We start from the raw sequence: 17,752 nt of genomic DNA, 5'->3' as shown, positions 1-17,752 counted from the left end.
CAAATTTTGGGGCCCATATTTGCCCCATTGTCATACCCTTGATCTCGCATGTCTTCAATGGGAATGTTCCATTTTTCCAGTTGTTTCATTATTGTTGCACATAAACCACGTCCTGTGGAATCTAATATATCTGCAAAACCTAAAATGTTTTCCTTGATCTTGACAATTCCATTGTCACAGGAAACAAAGCGAATAATAATGGTCATTTGTTCTGTTTTACTTGCATGAGGTGTGCAGATTAAAATAATAAAATTGTATCCCTGATTGCGTTACTTAAAGTTTCCAATAATTCATTTTGACTGTCTTTACTCAAATAGTGTACTCTATTGTTTCGTTGTAGGGCCCTTTCAACATGATTTTCCATAACGGGATCAAACTTACCAAACAGTTCGACTAATTTTAAAAAATTGCCGTTATTTCTTTCATATAATTTATCAGATGATCTGCGAAAAGCTAAATTTTGGCTACCAAGGAATTTTATAATTTCAATCAAGCGTTCTAAAACACTTGTCCAATTTTTCTTTCCAATTTCATACATGCTTTGAGTCTGGAAATCAATAGTAGTTTTGTTTTTTTAAATTTTTATTCAAGTTCCTTCCATTTTAAGAAATTTTTCATGTGAGTTAAACTAGTCTCATGTCTATGTAAAGTTGTACTTACATTTCTCCAATCGTTATAACCTTCTACAAGACTCGGTTGGTGATTCAATTGATTCAGTAGTGCGACAAGTTTGCAACAAAAGCAAAAAAACAGAATTTAAAGTTTTGGAATAAATGAGCCATGTTCTTGGCACGAGCTCCCATTTTCCATTTTTCTATTATAATACGTGTCGCCAAATTTATGAGCATACGTATCTCTGGGATATATTATATTTTTATTTTGAACATTTTACAATTAAAACAACTCGTAATTTTTCATCAATATTTCCCCGTTCACCTGGATCTTCTAAATTCACAGAGACTAACAATGTGTTAGTTTCGTGATCAACTACAACTAAATCTTGTTGTAGTTGACTAAATCCTAACTATTTTTCACTTAAATCATGTTCAATTATCTTGTTCAATAGTTGCAATAGTACCTTCATGCAAACTGGATGATGTGCACGGTTCTACAACTCTGATTTCTGACGTATCGAGTTGGTTACAATCTGCATCAGAATATTTTAATATTTTAACAAATTTATTAAGAGCCCCAGTTTGTTTCTTAATATCTGCTTCTTTCACAGCATGACGCTTATGCTTTGGTGCACCGGATAACTTTTTTTTAAAATTTTTGATTCCATTTCTATTTTATACCAACAAGAAATTATTACACAACACGACACAGAGACGAAATAATAGTCCACACTGCACTACTGTCGGTAGCCTACTGAGATGCGTACCATATGACTGGTTAACTAGCAACAAATGTTTTGTACGAAAATTCATTTCTGCACATAAAACTGTTCACCGTTTCACTTTAGATAGACTGCAGTAGACACAACATTCTGCAGGCAAGCATTTAGCCTGCTCTAGCTGCAAAATTGTAAACAGCTGGCTGATCAAAGAGGTGGCAATATACTTTTTTTTTTAAATTTTTATTTGGTGTATACGGCCTCATTTATTTTAATATTGATCATTCTAAGAATTTTTTTGTTTTTATGATAAAAATTTTGTTTCTTAAAAATTAACTTATGAACCATTCCCTGGCAGCGGCACCCGCATGCCTGCTTCCGCCGGCCCTGATTAACTAGATCTCTGATTAACCACTTTTGAAAGAAGACCCAAGATGTAATAACTTATATCTTAGGAATCCTTCCTACAGCCTTGCTGGTATTTAAAAAGGCAATTATTATATTACTACTATTACACCCTCCATGGAGCTGAAAGACTCATCATGGAAGATTCATTCACAACTGACAACATATTTTATTGTACTGAATTGTAAAATCCTTAACACTCCCCGACATTAACAATATATTCCAATAACGTGTTCCATTCACTTGCAATTCTCCACATAAAAAATCTACTGCTCACACCCTTCTTCACCACACTCTTTCATAACTTCCAGGGATGTTTTTTTCTTTAGTTCTTTCCCTCTCACCTTCTACTCTTTCTATAATCCCCTCAAGATTAATTCAATAAAATCCCCTCACTAACTTAAACATTTTTATCAATATCACTTATTTTTCTCCTATCTACCAAACTATGCAATCTACACACCTTCAACCCCTCTCCATAGCCAACATTTCAGAGTCCTGATATTGTCTTAGTCACGTATATCTGGACCCTCTCCAATGTTTCCACATCACAATGAAATTCAGGTGATCAAATCAGAGTACAATAGTCCAAGTGTGGTCTGACCAGTGCTTTTATACAGTGCCACAACTACCTCCTCATCTCTACATATCAGTGTAGACATGTAGAGATGAGGAGGTAGAGGGGCATGTTGCAACACTTGCAACATGCCCCTCTAAACTTCAGTCTACTGTCAGTCATCACTCCCAAATATTGACTCTCATCCACTTCAGTACAGTGCCATCAATATAGTAGACAGTCATATTTCTGCACTCCAAAATGCAACACCTTGCACTTATTAATGTTAATACTACAATTCCACTGCTTTGTCCAAGTCAAAAGTCTATTGAAATCATCCTGAAGGGAATTATCATCAGCGGTGCTACTTATAATTCTCCCCAAATTTGCATCATCAGCAAACAAACAACTGAAAATCCCCAGTCAGTCCACATGATATTTAATTGTTTTTTTTTAAATGTGACTCCTGCTCATGAAAGGTTGTAAATTCATAATGCATTAGTACTATGAGGGAGATGGATTTTTTCTATATTTAAATAAATTTTATACTTCATATTATGACCTTTTTCTTGACTACTAGTATTAATAAATTAAAGACTTAATTCTGTATGTTAGTCAAGTAAATATTAGTTTAATATCCAACGTTTCACTGACTGATATCTGTCAGCATTTTCAAAAGGAATACACTGGTAAGCAATAGAAAGTAACAAAAACTAGGAAACGAAACGACAATTCTAAAAATTATATAAAGTTATCACTGTGCGTGATACAATGATATAATACGCATGTCGCAAGCGCAACGTTTTATTTGTTGAGATATTTAATGCAATTTTCATGAAAGTTCATTTCTTTTTGGTTAAATGATCTGATTAGAGTTTTCCATATATCTGGTAAGATTAGGCCTTGATTCTAATTCAAGTTACCTGTTGAACAGGCGACTGTAGCTTCTTTAAATGTTCTATATATGCGCGTGTCGCAAGCGCAACGTTTTATTTATTGAGATATTTAATGTAATTTTCATGAAAGTTCATTTCTTTTTGGTTAAATGATCTGATTAGAGTTTTCCATATATCTGGTAAGATTAGGCCTTGATTCTAATTCAAGTTACCTGTTGAACAGGCGACTGTAGCAGCTTCTTTAAATGTTCTGGAATGGTAGTTGTCTTCTATGTAGGGCATATGACTCATATCCCATTCAATATTATGGTTGGTAGAGGCAAAGTGTGAAGTAAGACCTGATATATCCTGTCTGTTATTCCTTACATAGCCTATGTGTTCTTTCTTTCTTGTATCAAAACTTCTAGATGTCTGTCCGATGTAATTAATACCGCAAGAACAAGGTATGCTATAAACTCCAGAGTATTTGTAGAAAGGATGGCTATCTTTTGTCTGCCACCTAAAGACAATCACAAATATCCATGCCAACAGTGGGATTTGAACCCACAACCTGTTGGTTAGAGAATGGATAGGCTAACTGCTCAGCCAGTCATACCAGAAAATGCAGATAATGCACTTGCAAATTTGGCCCCATGGTCTCTGAAATTACATTTCACAACAGAAAAATAATCAAATGACTCTCTTCTCTTTGTAGACATATCAGTCACACACATCGCAAATAATTTATTATTTGCTATTTAATAGAAAGCCAACAGACGCTGTAGGGTATTTATAAATAGGCAATTACGCCAACATCTGAGAGACCTAAGATTACAGTATTCTTAAAACTCTCTCTCACACACACACACACACACACACACACACACACACACACACACACACACACACACACACACACACACAGGAATAGATAGCAGCTGCTTTATAGCAACTGCTATTTGTTCTAATGACACAGCAAGCCAATGAACTCTCTCCTACCTTTGCCATTTTAGCCAAAGGGGACTATAACTCTATAAAACAGATAAGATAAAATACTAGACTCCCTCACACACCACCACCACATGAAAAATCATTATTCCACACATCCTGGATATATTATATAACATAGCTCAAATGCTAAATGAACAAAAGCTCCACACAACATTTAAAACACATGAAAACTCATCCATTCACATAAGAATAAACTCCATCAGTCGCCTGTACAAGCCTTTCACACACTCCCAGATGGATGGATGGATGGATGGGTGAATTGATCACTATGGATTTACAGGAAGATCTGTTAACATCTGTCTAAGAGAACATAAAATATGCATTTGCTATCATTTTTCTATTACTTTGTGAAGGGATATAAAACATGAAGACCATGTTTTACATCCCTTCACAAAGAATTAGATGAAAAAAATCAAAGTGTTACATAGATGTTTGAAATTGGATAGATTATTGTTGGAATCATCAGTAATAACCCTTTCCAAACCTCAATAGATATGTGTATTGATTTACCAAAAATCCTACCAATTAATTAAAGATCAATTAAATCAAAATAGCTTATGAAACATGATTTTAAAACAAAAATTAGAATGATTTAACTGATAATACTAAGTGACTCATAAAAAAATGAAGATATTACAATGTTCACATGTACTGAAACAAAAAAAAAAAAAAAAAAAGTTTTTTCTTCCAAAAATCCAACTCACAAAAGCCTATAAAACTTATCAAATTCCTAATATGTGCGCTCAGGGATGGAATCTGATATTATCGTATGGAAAGGATACATCATTACTAACTTCGTATTGACAATTTCCGCCAAATTTCAATAAAATCTGATGATATTAAAACTTTGATATCATCAGATCTTATATTTTGGTCTTTCAAAGCACTTCTTAGAAGAAAGTCATTGCATTATAAAAGAAAGCAGCATTAAACCTGACATCAAAATTTCAGAAGTTAATCTAAGCTCTTTACTATATGCCAATGATGTTATGCTGCTAAATAAATCGTAAAAGTCTAGGATTCCCCCAACTAAATTGAATAACTGCTGTAATACGGAGATAATGAAAATAGGAAGAAACATCACTGAAGATATAACTGTATCCTCAATGGAGAACTAGTAAAACATTTCAGCTATTTAGGCACAGTTGTTAGTGAAAATAGCAAATCAAAGAGACTACAGAATTCATTTTAGAAAATTAGACAAAAAGACAACAGAATTAGCAAAACTGGATGGTAAGAAGTCAACTGAATAAATTTAAATGGAATACGAGAAAAAATTAGTCAAAACACTAAACCATATTTAAGCAATTTTTTTCTGAATATCACTATTACAGCTGCCTTCCCACATTTCAGGTTTTTAATGTGTTTTTTTTCTACCTCAAGTATTGATATGTACTCTTTTAGCAATTCCCCAAAGTAATTACGCCAGACATCTAGAACAGCTTCAGTTTTCATGTAACCTTTATGATTCCTTTTACTCTTTCCTCCATTTCTGAGCATTTTTTAATTAGCTTACAGAAGATTTTGCTTCCTGATATTTATTTTCTGTGTTCTTGCAAGTCTTTCCATAACTTTTTTTTTTGTTTAGATTGCTTTGTTTTCTTACAATTTTCTCTGCATTCTTAAAGATCACATGCTGATTTGCTTGCCAGGAACTTTCAACATGCTTTCTTCTTTTCATTGAGCAGCTCTAGCTTCTTGAGTAAACCATGGAGTTCTGATTTTTCTATCCTTTTAGACTATCTCACCATATCCCTCTCTGAATGTTTTCCTCAGGGAACATTTTTTTTTCTTGAATAATGTTTGTGTAGTGTCTAAAGTTCACCTGTAAAAGATGCACCATCTTCATTTAAAATCTTTCTTACACTCATGTATGAAATTCAATTTTACCTTGCTCAACACTAAATGGTGATAACTGGCAATTCCAAATCTTCTATACTTGTGTCCTGAACGAGTGAAAAAACATCACCAGCAACAAAAATGTAATAAAGAAACATTTCTTATTTTCTAAGATCTCTCTATGTGAATTTGTGCACATTTTTATGCCAGAACATGGTGTTAGAAATAACACAGGATGTGATGGAAAAGTTGTCTGAGAAGTAATAATTGATTCTTATAGATTTTTAAGTGCTGAGTTCAGAAAAAATAGTAAAAAAATTCCATCACCCACCACTCAACATAACCAGAATTCAAGATTGGTACTATCAACACAAGAAGCCTGAATGGCAAAGAAATGGAGCTAGCTGAGGAATTAGATAAGTACCAGATCGACATAATTGGGGTGACTGAAACAAAAAAGAAAAAAACAGGTGAGATCTTTCTGAGCACTAAATACAAAATGTTATATTCAGGCAATGATAATCAAGGAAAAGAAGGAGTAGCCATAGTATTCAACACTAAATACGAAGCTAATCTTCTTGAATGGCAGGCAGTCTCAAGTAGAGTGATGTGGGCAAATATGATAATGGGGAACAGGACAATGAGACTTATTTGTGCCTATGGTCCCAAATAGGTTCTATTAAGGTAGAAGTGGAGGAATTTTTTGAGGCTTTAGAGAAAGCAACTGACACAATGAAAAAGGAAAAGTTGATTCTTGTTGGGGATCTAAATAGCAGAGTAGGAAATGATTGTTGAAATTGTAGAAAATGCTCTTTTCTCCAAATTTTCCCAAAATTTGGAAGAAAAGAGCATGAGTTAGAATAGTTTCTAACTCAAGCCCATATCCTTCAACTTACGTATTAGCCTTCTATGCTATATCCTATAAAAAGCATTAGCAAAGTCGAAAGTCGGTTATCTACTCAACTGCAACATTATAAAATGTGAAAGTCATTTAAACATGACCATCCTTTAGTAAACCCATGCTGTTCATTGCAAAGTACAGGTGCAAAATCTATCTTTGCATCACTTTTGTGCAATGGGATTATCATACATTCTTTCCACTCCTGTGGAAACTTCCCTGAGCTGATACTTGAATTATACAGCCAGGTCAAAAGCACAACTAATTAAGTTGAACACTCTTTTAACATCTATGCTGATATCTCATCAACTGCTATAGCTAAGTTTATGTAGGTCTATTAGTTCTTCATCCCCATGCACTTGAGTTTCTTCAACTAGCATAGAGGAAGCATCAAGCTCCATGCTACATAACCAGGTTGACAGTTTTTAGCAAAATAGACACTCAGTTGAATAATCTCCTCTGCATCTGCCACCAGCATTAAGTAGATATTCCTTCACATTCATTCTCTCTTTTACTTGCAACTTATTTTTTACTTCTGCCTTTAGTCTTTAGCTTGCAGGGCCAATTTCTTTTCACACTCACACTAGCTTCCCATACATTACTTTCAACACTTAAGGCCTGTGTCTTATAATTTCCATAACAGACATCATCCTTATGCACACAGTATTCCTTCCACATCATCTTTTCTTAAGAATCTCTTGGTAAATATGCTTGTACATTCGTTTCACTCCTGTCCCATTGCTTCTTAAAATATGTAGTCACATATTCTCATATTGCATCATTGATGTATTTTTTTTAATACTTCCCATGCATCAATATCCCTCCCATCTAGCAACTACAAACAACAAGCAAACAACTGTAATAAGATGGGATCAAACCTAGTATTCTCCTTAGTTGGAGAATACTACGTTTGATCCTGCTTTCTGTAGTTCAGAATGTAACCTATTTTCTGAACGGAACATCCATACACAGGTAACCCTCATATAACACAGTAGTTAGGTTGCTATAAAATAGTGTGAAACCATGTTAAGGAGTTATGTTCCAAAGCAAATAAAAATACACCATCTTATAACATAATACCATAAACTTAATTTTTATTAAAAATAGTACTAACTAAAAATTTAGAAACCATTTTTAAAATAAACTGGTAGTTATCCAAGCTTTTTTTTTATTTGCTTTCCAATATATCAGTGATGCATTTTTGTAAGTTTTATCACTTAATTTTCTGATGCATTACTGCACATAAGTAACATCACATTATCTTTTAGGCATTTTTTCCAGCAAAGACTTGTTTCATGGCAATGAAAACTTGATGTGATGTGTATCCATGCTCGTCAATAATTTTATGAAATTTGAAATTTTACATCTGGAAAAATGTTTAAATAATCAAATAAAAAACAAAATAATCTTATAAATACCCTAAAAATCACAATTTTAATTATCTCAAACATGTTTCAATAGCACAAACCTAACACAGATCTCCAACCCCTATTTTTTGTTTTGCATAATGCAAACAAGTTGATGTGTGTGGGGGGGGAGAATTCACAAAAAAAAAAAAAGAATGGAAATGTTGAAAAATTACATCCAACAAATAACAGGCTATTATATTTATGACTATTTTGCCTGCTTCTGTTGAGGAGTACCCCTGTTTAAATGTCATTGGCTTTTTACTCACGAATTCTTAGGGCATTGTAGATGTATATTTACCAATAAATATATGTAGCATAAAGGAAGAGAAATTTACACATACCTTTTTCTGGGTTTTTGTGGCTTTTCTTCTTTCTGCGATGTGCAAACTAAGGGGTTGAAAACAGCAACTAATTTTTAGAGGGGGGAAGGGGGGGTGACGGGGTGCAGTCCGTTTCGACTATGCTTGGTCGTCGTCTGAACACATGGAGATCCACTTCCACCATGAGTTCAGACGACGAATAAGCAGTCGAAACAGACCGCACCCCGTCAACCCCTTTCACCCTTTCCCACCCGTAAACGTGGGTAAATATTTTTTTATATTTATCCAGAGCGTAAATATAAAAAAATGCTCTGCCCATCCCTAATAATATATTATATGTGTGTATATATATATATTATTCAAAAAAACCCGTTTTTTTTCCATTTCTATTTTAATTCTCCCACATTGCCTACCCCCCCCCCCCAATACACACAGTAGTTTGCACATCGCAGAAAGAAGAAAAGTCACACCCAGAAAAAGGTATATGTAAATTTCTCTTCCTTTATGCTACATATACTTATTGGTAAATATAAATCTACAATGCCCTAAGAATTTGTGAGTAAAAAGCCGATGACATTTAAACAGGGGCACTCCTAAACAGAAGCAGGCAAAATAGCCGTAAATATAATAGTTTGTTAAGAGGAGTAACATGGGAGTTTTCCCAGAAATAATATCCATAATAACAGGCTCCCCCCCCCCCCCACACACACACACAAAGCTCAAAAACTTATAGATTTGTTGGTGCAATTCTCTAACCATGTCAGAGTGAAACCATGCTACTGTATAAAAAAGCATTTTATACAGGGGGATTTTATCACTCCCCAGATCAGTACAGTTCCAGTTATCAAATGGAGGCAAAACAGTCACACTGACACTATAATTAGGTCTAACTCTCTTTGAACCTCTAGTTTCTTCTGTAGCATTCTGCGTAACTGTATTTGAAATGAAATGCTGAAATATGCTGCCTTGTTCACACATTCAAATTGCAGATGACTGGTGTAAAGTTTTTAATGTGCTTAAAAGCAAAATAAAGCAATGTGAGAATTATATAAGAATTTCTCCGAAGTGTTCCAGGAATAATTTGTCTAAATGTTATATATCCATGAAAAGCTGGAGGAATACTGATGCACCATATATGATACATCAATATTAGCACTACAGGCATGGTAAGAGATAATCCAAATATCCTGCAATAAAATTCATTTACCATCTAAGTAATTTCATAGAACTTCTGTGCTGAAGTTCTATGAATTATGTTCATAAAAGACTGGATTCTGAGTGAAAACCACAGCCTTCAAAGATCTGGCCTTCTTGAAAAAAGGCCAGAAAATACAGAGGGTGGAAAGATCAGATCTAGTAGTTTAGAAATCACAATAATGTAATACAAATCTCTAAAAGTTCTGTTGATCTTGAAAAGCATAGGATAAAGATTTGGGGGGGGGGGATACTCAAAACAGTTGCAAAACTTGTTTTGAGCAGCCTAATCAAGAGACACACAGCTTACAGTTAAGTTGCAAGTCAGGACTGAAGGATGTAACAAAAAAGACTGATTTTAAATCAGTTGTGAATAGGATTACATACTATCTCCACCATTACTTATTGTCACATTATTTCAGAAAATAGCACTAAATCTAATATTTAAATATCAGATATTAGGTTTCATTCTTTATTTCATAAGATAAATAACAATTCCTCTTACATAAACTTGCTACAATGTTCCTAAAGTGTTGGAAGTTAGAAGTCAAAAACTGTTGCTGTGAGCTAGAAATTAATATATATTAAAACTATTTTTGATGTTTACATAAAATGACTCTCCCAATCTTTTGGGTGGGGGGGGGATCATTCTGATTCAGGTTAAGCCAATGTAAAAGGGACCTCAACTTTCTTTGAAAAGGTATTCATGCTTAAAATTGCTTCTATGAAGAAGACGACGAGCATCATCATCCCACTGGATACTGTATTTAGTATCTGGATTTGATGAGGATTGTAACCATTCAATCCCATTAAAGTTTTGATAGAAGTTCTTGTTGTAAGCTTCAGGGAGAAGGACACACATTATGTGCTCTATTAATACTTTTAATGGGACATGTGTAATAAATAGACATTATAAAGAAACTTTACAGCTTACACAGGTAGCAAAAATTATATTGAATTTTATTTAAAAACTCCAATATATTTCATCCAATGTTAAGTAGGTGGACTTCTTCAGGGATACAGACTGTTAGATTCAAAGATGAATCACGAGTCATAATTCATGCGCATATTAGCTCGTGTCTCAGTCTCAGCTGAAGTACATATTACACTATTAGTTACAGATACATACCCCTCATTCTTCTGTCATTCATTAAAAAAAAAGGGTATTATCAACAGCCTTATACATAGAGATCTTATATGATCTGCTCATCTGATCTCTTTCTGTTAGATGAACTGAATAAAATGAAAAGCAATCTGATATGTAATGGATACAACAGAACTACCTTTCAAAAATTACTGATAATTATCATCCTTCCATAAGACTACAATCAGTAGTCTTATAGAAGGATGATAATTATCAGTAAGATGGGAGAATGAAAAGAATTTCAATCTCCCATCTTAAAGGAACCTCAAACAAATAGCAAGGATTCCTCAAAAATTCAATCTATACACTTGCTTCAAACTAGCTCAGAAACTGTCTTCCTTTCTACCATCCACAAAGGATGCATTACCAGGTATCTATCAAGTACCCTGCTATCTTTGTTATTTTGGACAGGCTGACCATTCTGCATTGATTAGAACTGAAAAACATCAATACTATTAGATTTTTGGAATCTGACAAGGCTAGCCTTGCTACTGAGACTAGCAGAGTTCTTTGGAACCAGACTAAACTTCTTCATTCCAGCAAGTTCATATTCACTTGTCTTTTTCTAGAAAAATGTGAAACTCTACAAAATCACCCAAACCTGAACCAATCAAACTTGCATGCCAATATCCCAGTTTTGGGAACTAGGATATAGTTTTTTTTTTTTTTTGCACAACATTTTAACAGTTGTTCCTCTGAACTCTAATAATGTAAAAGCATTTATTTCAACTGCAACTGAGACATGAGCTAATATGTGCATGAATTATGACTCATCTTTTGAATATATATTATTAATTATATAATTAATAATTAATAGTCTATCTCCTTGACAAAGTCTATATAACAATGGAGTTTTTGGATATATTGAAGATTTTAAATAAAATTCTATACAATTTTTGTTACATGTGTAAGCTGTAAAGTTACTTTGTAATGTGCTCTATTAATTAAAGATTTGATAACACCAATTTTTTTGAGAGGTATGATGAAAAAAAAAAAGGTGTTCAAACCACTGTTAACACCGAGATTGGATGTCAATTTCAGAAATAGTTGATCAAAGACTGAGGGCAAAGATAAGAGGATTCTGGAGAAAATAAGGAAAATGAACATGAACAGCATCAATGCTGACCATATTAAACTTCAATAAATTGGAAAATAACATAACATTATATTTAAAAACAAGTAAACACTGATAAAATAACAGGCTGGTGGTTTGCTTAAAGAGAATGATTGATGAACCATTAGAATAAAAAATATTCGAATAAAACGAGCACGAAAACAAACTTGAGACTTACAATAAAGATGGACTGATGCAGTTAAAAGCTCTGGAAATCAGTAGAATGGTCATAATATCCTGGTATACCTATTTAAGTGTATACCCTAGAAATTATGACAAGTGATACAATGTAGCAAAAATTATACTAAACATACCACTTTAGAACCATAAATCATCAAATCAACGTTCCATTTTCATTACACTAAGAATATACTTCCATACACTGGTCCACCGTGGGATGTATATCCTGCAATTTAAGTAAACTCTCGAAAGGCAAGAAGAACTGTTAATATCTGGTTGGAGAGTAGATATGTTATTTAAGCAGATAGCATATATACTCTCCAACCAATAAGCTATGGGTTTAAATCCCATTGCATGAATTGTCATAAATATCCTTGAGTGGCAGATGAATTTAAGTTCTTGGTGTGAGGCCACCACTCTGCTTACTGGGGAGGATTTTACACATCTAGCCCTCAGTTCATCATGAAGCAATATGCTATAGGTTTACAGCCTTTTACAAGTAGGAGTCAGATTAAAACTATCAAAAAATAAACAGATATGTGCTATTATTATTATAAAAGGATAAATATGGTAGACCATACTTTGGACAACACAACTACATAAAGCCATCACAAATCTTTTTCTTTTTAATGACAGCAACAGCAAGTATATCTACATTAATTATGATTGCAATTCTAAGCTTACCTTTGACCATAGGCTACTTCTAATGAGAGGTAGAATGGATGGCAGAAACCTGGAAATATTGGAAGATCATGGGAGAGACCTTCAATCAGCAGTGGATCAAAAATGGCTGAGAAAGAAGCCTATGAGCTACTACTTTGTAGCATTTAGTTCTTGCTTTTTACATTATAATTTTGAAATTACTTCTGGTGTGTGTGTGACAAGCACTTTTGCGATCAGAATGCTGGTATGAATCCAGTGAAATATCAAAGCAATAAATTTATAGTTTATTCTGGGATATGCTAATCTAAGTAAATTCAAGATTCAATATTATCCTAGCATGGCACAATAAGTTAGAATAATTAAAAAACTAATAGAGATGAAGTCTGGAGAAGGAGATAACAGGTGTAAGAGTTTGCTTTGTATTATTTGGGTTATGATTAATACCTATAGTGTCTGGAATGGCAATGATCATGCCATACGTTTGTTAATTATGCATATGCTACAGTTTGTTTCCAAGACAGTTTGGAAACAAACTGTAGCTGTTGTGTGAAAGAGACAATATTCTGGGCAACTTTTAATTCTGGAACAGGTCCTATGTACTAGAAGAATAGTGGTTTATGCCACAGAGTGAGATATAAATAGATGCTTTGATGACAGCAACATTACAATGTTTCAAGGTAAAGAGATGATATATTGAAACAGGTATGGTGTAAACAACTGTTTTTAGAAGTTGACCAAAGCTCAGTGAGAGAAATGAAGCAGCATGATGCAGACTGTTACTCGCAAGTAGAAGAGTTTTAAGGTTTTGCAATCCTAGTATATTAGGTTTCTGAACATATATTATTATTAGTTTTCCAGTACATATATATATATATATATATATATATATATATATATATATATATATATATATATAGTACATATATTAGTTTTCTGAACATATATATTCTATTGACAACTTCAGGTATATGAATACTTTTGAGAGCACAACACTCTGGCTCTAATTAGGCTTTTAAAAAAATGTCATCAAAACAGTCATCAAACTGTAACTGTTGTAATGATAGATGGAAACATTTCATTAGTGTGTATCAAATATTCAATGAAAAATAATCAATAAAGCAAAAATAAATTAAAAACTGTTTTTCTTACATATTTAACATGATCTTGGAAAGTAACATGTACTTCAGAGCAACCATTGCTTTAGGACTATCAATGCAATCATAACTTTCAAAGGCTTCATAAAAATACGAAAATGCAGTTTTAAAATCTCTCTCATCAGCAGCATGTAAAATTCCTGACTGCAAATCCAGTGCAGCTTGAAGTTTTGGAGGACAATAGATTGCATTTGCTGTTGTCCTTGCTGATGTTAAGGCTGCCCTGAAATGAAAAGTAAATGATAATTATACAGGAACCAGAAAATATTTACCTAATGTGTGTGTACACACACTATAATACTGTCATAAAATACTGCAGTAATATGATAGAAGAGTATAATATATCATAGGATGGTTAATATATACAGTCATCCCTCGACTTATGTCCTTTCGAAGATACATCTGTGATCCCATGAGGGAATAAATAACATTTTCAGCTATATATAGAGAACCTGAACCAAAAGCGCATACCCCTTAGCACTGTGACTATAACCGCTAAGGCACTAAGTCTCTTCAACATGTTGAAGGAGAAAGCAGAACCCAATTATGACTATGAATTCAACGCTTCTTCCATTTGGTTCATGACATTCAAGCAGAGTTTCATGCTGCATAATGTGAAAATGTATGGGAATCTGCAAATGCTAAGAAGGCTGCCAAGGAGTTTGTGGAAAAATGGGATAAAATTATTACAGAGGAAAATTATTTGCCACAGCAATTATATAATATGGATGAGACATCCTTGTTTCGGAAAAAATGCTCGAGCAGACATTCACCCACAAAAAGCTGAAATCTATACCTAGTTTCAATGCTCTTAATGCCCATATTACGATTCTATTACAGGTAATGTGGCTGGATATAAACTGAAACCATTTGTGATATGGCACAGTGAGAATCCATGAATCTTCAAAAACATTAGGATGCATACTCTCAGTTCATTATCAAAGCAATAAAAAGTCATAGATGACTCAAAAATTGTTTGAGGATGCCTTAATCAACTGTTATGCGAGTGAAATAAAAAGCTATTGTGTAAAAGAAATGTAGAATTTAAAATTTTATTAATTATAGATAATGCTCCAGGTCATTCGTCTTGTAAGTCCTATAGCAGTGATCTTCACTAAGTTCAAGGTCATGTTTCTCCCTCCAAACACTACTTCATTGATCAAACCGATAGATCAGGGAGTTGTTGCGGTGTTTAAGGTTTATTATCTATGGACAACTTTTTCACAAGCCATTTCTGCCACTGAAGGAAATGACCAAACTCTCATGCAATTCTGGAAAACGTTCAATATTTATCATGCTATTAAAAATATTGCTGTGGCTTGGGACAAAGTGACCTCTCAGTGTATGAGTGGCATATGGAAAAAGACATTAAAAAAGTTTGTGCATGATTTTGGAAGTTTGTAATAGTGGGCCTAGCAAACAATCTGAATCTCGAAGTGAATGATGACATAATTCAACTCATAGAATGTTCCCCTAAAAAGTTGACCAACGAAGAATTGGTCGAACTGGAGGAACAACTGTTGCAGAAGAAGAAAACGAGAAAAGGAAGAGGGGAAAAAAGAAACAAGGAGAGGTAGTTAAACAATTCACAGTGAAGGATCTTGCAGAAATGTTCTCTGCAGTTAGCGATGTCCTCAAAATGGTTGAAGACATGGACCCCAATGAAGAATGCTACTTATTAGTAGAAACGAAGGTACATGACGTGTTTGCTTGCTATGGACAAATTTATGATGAAAAGAAGAAGAGGAATAAGCAAGGCACATTGGAATAGTGGCAGTAACACACAGTACAGTTTTATAATAAGGTTTAAAAATTAAAATGACAGTATACTTATTACGGTTAAGTCTCTACCCCTATAACTCTGTTGATTTAATGTATCGACTTATGTCCGATTCCACTTATGTCCTGCCAGATGGAACGGAATCCAGACATAAGTTGAGGGATGACTGTATACACACACACGCTGCTTAGAAAGAAGACAACAGCCACAAACCAAGGGCGAGGTGTATCGTGCCACGTAGCATCATGTGTTTGTAGGCAGTCTTAAATTGGAGGAATACAATGTTCTCAAGTTGGTACAACTGTGTCCAGATGAAATGGCCGTAAGGAACTGATAGAGACTGAAAGAAGCATTATGATAGGATGCCATGTTGCAGGCCTATATGTTTGGCAAACTGTTGAAAATCTGGGTCATCCGAAATCAACAATCAGTGATACCATACTGAGATGGAAGCACAGGGAATCAACTGCAAGTGCTACCTGCAGAAGATGACCCACCACACCCACAAAATGCAACCATAGGGTACTATGAAGGATAATATGTAAAAACTGCCATTCATTCATTGGCTGACACACTGAATACAGAGATCCAGGCATCGACTGTAACATGAATCTGCACAAAAACAGAACCAAGGTTCACAACATGGATTCCATGGTAGGACTGCAATATGCAAGTCCCACATTACCTGAACCAACATGCAGAGTAGTCTTCAGTAGTGTAAAGAGCACATACAGTGAGATATGAAAGCTTGGAAAGCTCTGTCATGGAATGTGGGTGTGGCAGATGCTCAGTGCACATCTCTTACCAGAATGCATAACCCCAAATATGAAATTTGGAGGTGGTAATGTGATGGTATGGTCCTGTTTTTTCTGGTTTGGCCTGACCTCTTTTTCTGGTGCAATGAACATTGAACTCTGAGAAGTATCTGAACATTCTGGACAATGCAATGCTTCCTACTTTGTGGCATTTCTGCAGGAAATGACCATTATTTCTTTCAGCAAGAGACAATGTACTGTGTCATAAGACTGCCGCTGTAACTGTATGGTTTGTGGACATGAACATCGCCACACTTGATTGGCTTCCACAGAGCCCTGATCTTAACTTTACTGAACATCTGCTGGATAAACTAGAGCATTGGGTGAGGTCCAGGAATGTTTGCCCCACAACAGTCCAGGACTTTATTACAAGCTTCCAGGAAGAATGGTCTAAAATTCCTACTGATCACTATTATACACTTGTGGAAAATCCCTGTAGGACTACTAGTCACTGCAGCAAAAAGATGTCCTACATCTTATTAAAGTGGACACCATGGCTGTTTGTTCTCCCCCCTCTCCACTATGATGTGTTGACTTCTTTCTGAGTTTGTGTGTGTGTGTGCACGTGCACATTTAGCATTCACAGGACCTTAAATGCATGTGCACACCCAAGAGTGAAGAGCTACAGAGAATAGCTTCAAACATTAATACGTTAATGTTTTAATTTATGGATATTTTTCTCTTCCAAGTTTCTAGTTCCCTAATGTTATGAACCTGAAGAAGTCATCATTTATAATTTCCAATAAGAGTTTGTTTTGCAATGACAATTAATAAAGCTTGTTCTAAGCTTTTACTAAGTATCAGGAATTAAGACAATTTCTCCAATACCAGGAACTGTAAATATCACAGCTTCTATCATATTTGGTTTCAATGATTTTATTTGAAGCCTGGTTCCATCGTATTTAAATTAAAATAGTGCTTTTATTTTTATCTCTTGGCTTACAGTCATTTAACCTGTTTCAAAAAAAAAAGAACACACACATATACAAATAAAATACTGTTTGGCAATATAAGCAACAGCATAGATTGCCAACTTTAAAAAAAAAAAAAAACTAATAGCAC

The 17,752-nt window shown here is 34.3% G+C and overlaps 1 protein-coding gene across 1 annotated transcript in view; it reads right to left on the bottom strand.

Moving 5' to 3' along the window:
* LOC150105429 (26S proteasome non-ATPase regulatory subunit 11-like) overlaps positions 1-17,752 on the bottom strand; it is a 324,220-nt gene that overhangs the window by 107,489 nt on the left and 198,979 nt on the right. Inside the window, exon 7 of the mRNA XM_090393957.1 lies at positions 14,091-14,318. Within this exon, the coding sequence (XP_090250083.1) occupies positions 14,091-14,318 (228 nt within the window). The remainder of the gene's footprint in view (positions 1-14,090; positions 14,319-17,752) is intronic.

Source organism: Typopeltis vanoorti, chromosome 6 (genome assembly GCF_054136105.1).
Source record: "Typopeltis vanoorti isolate ZY-2024b chromosome 6, IOZ_Tvanoo_1.0, whole genome shotgun sequence".
Classification (NCBI taxonomy): domain Eukaryota; kingdom Metazoa; phylum Arthropoda; class Arachnida; order Uropygi; family Thelyphonidae; genus Typopeltis; species Typopeltis vanoorti.
Note: the sequence above shows the minus strand (reverse complement) of the source record. Positions and strands in the feature narration are given on the sequence as shown.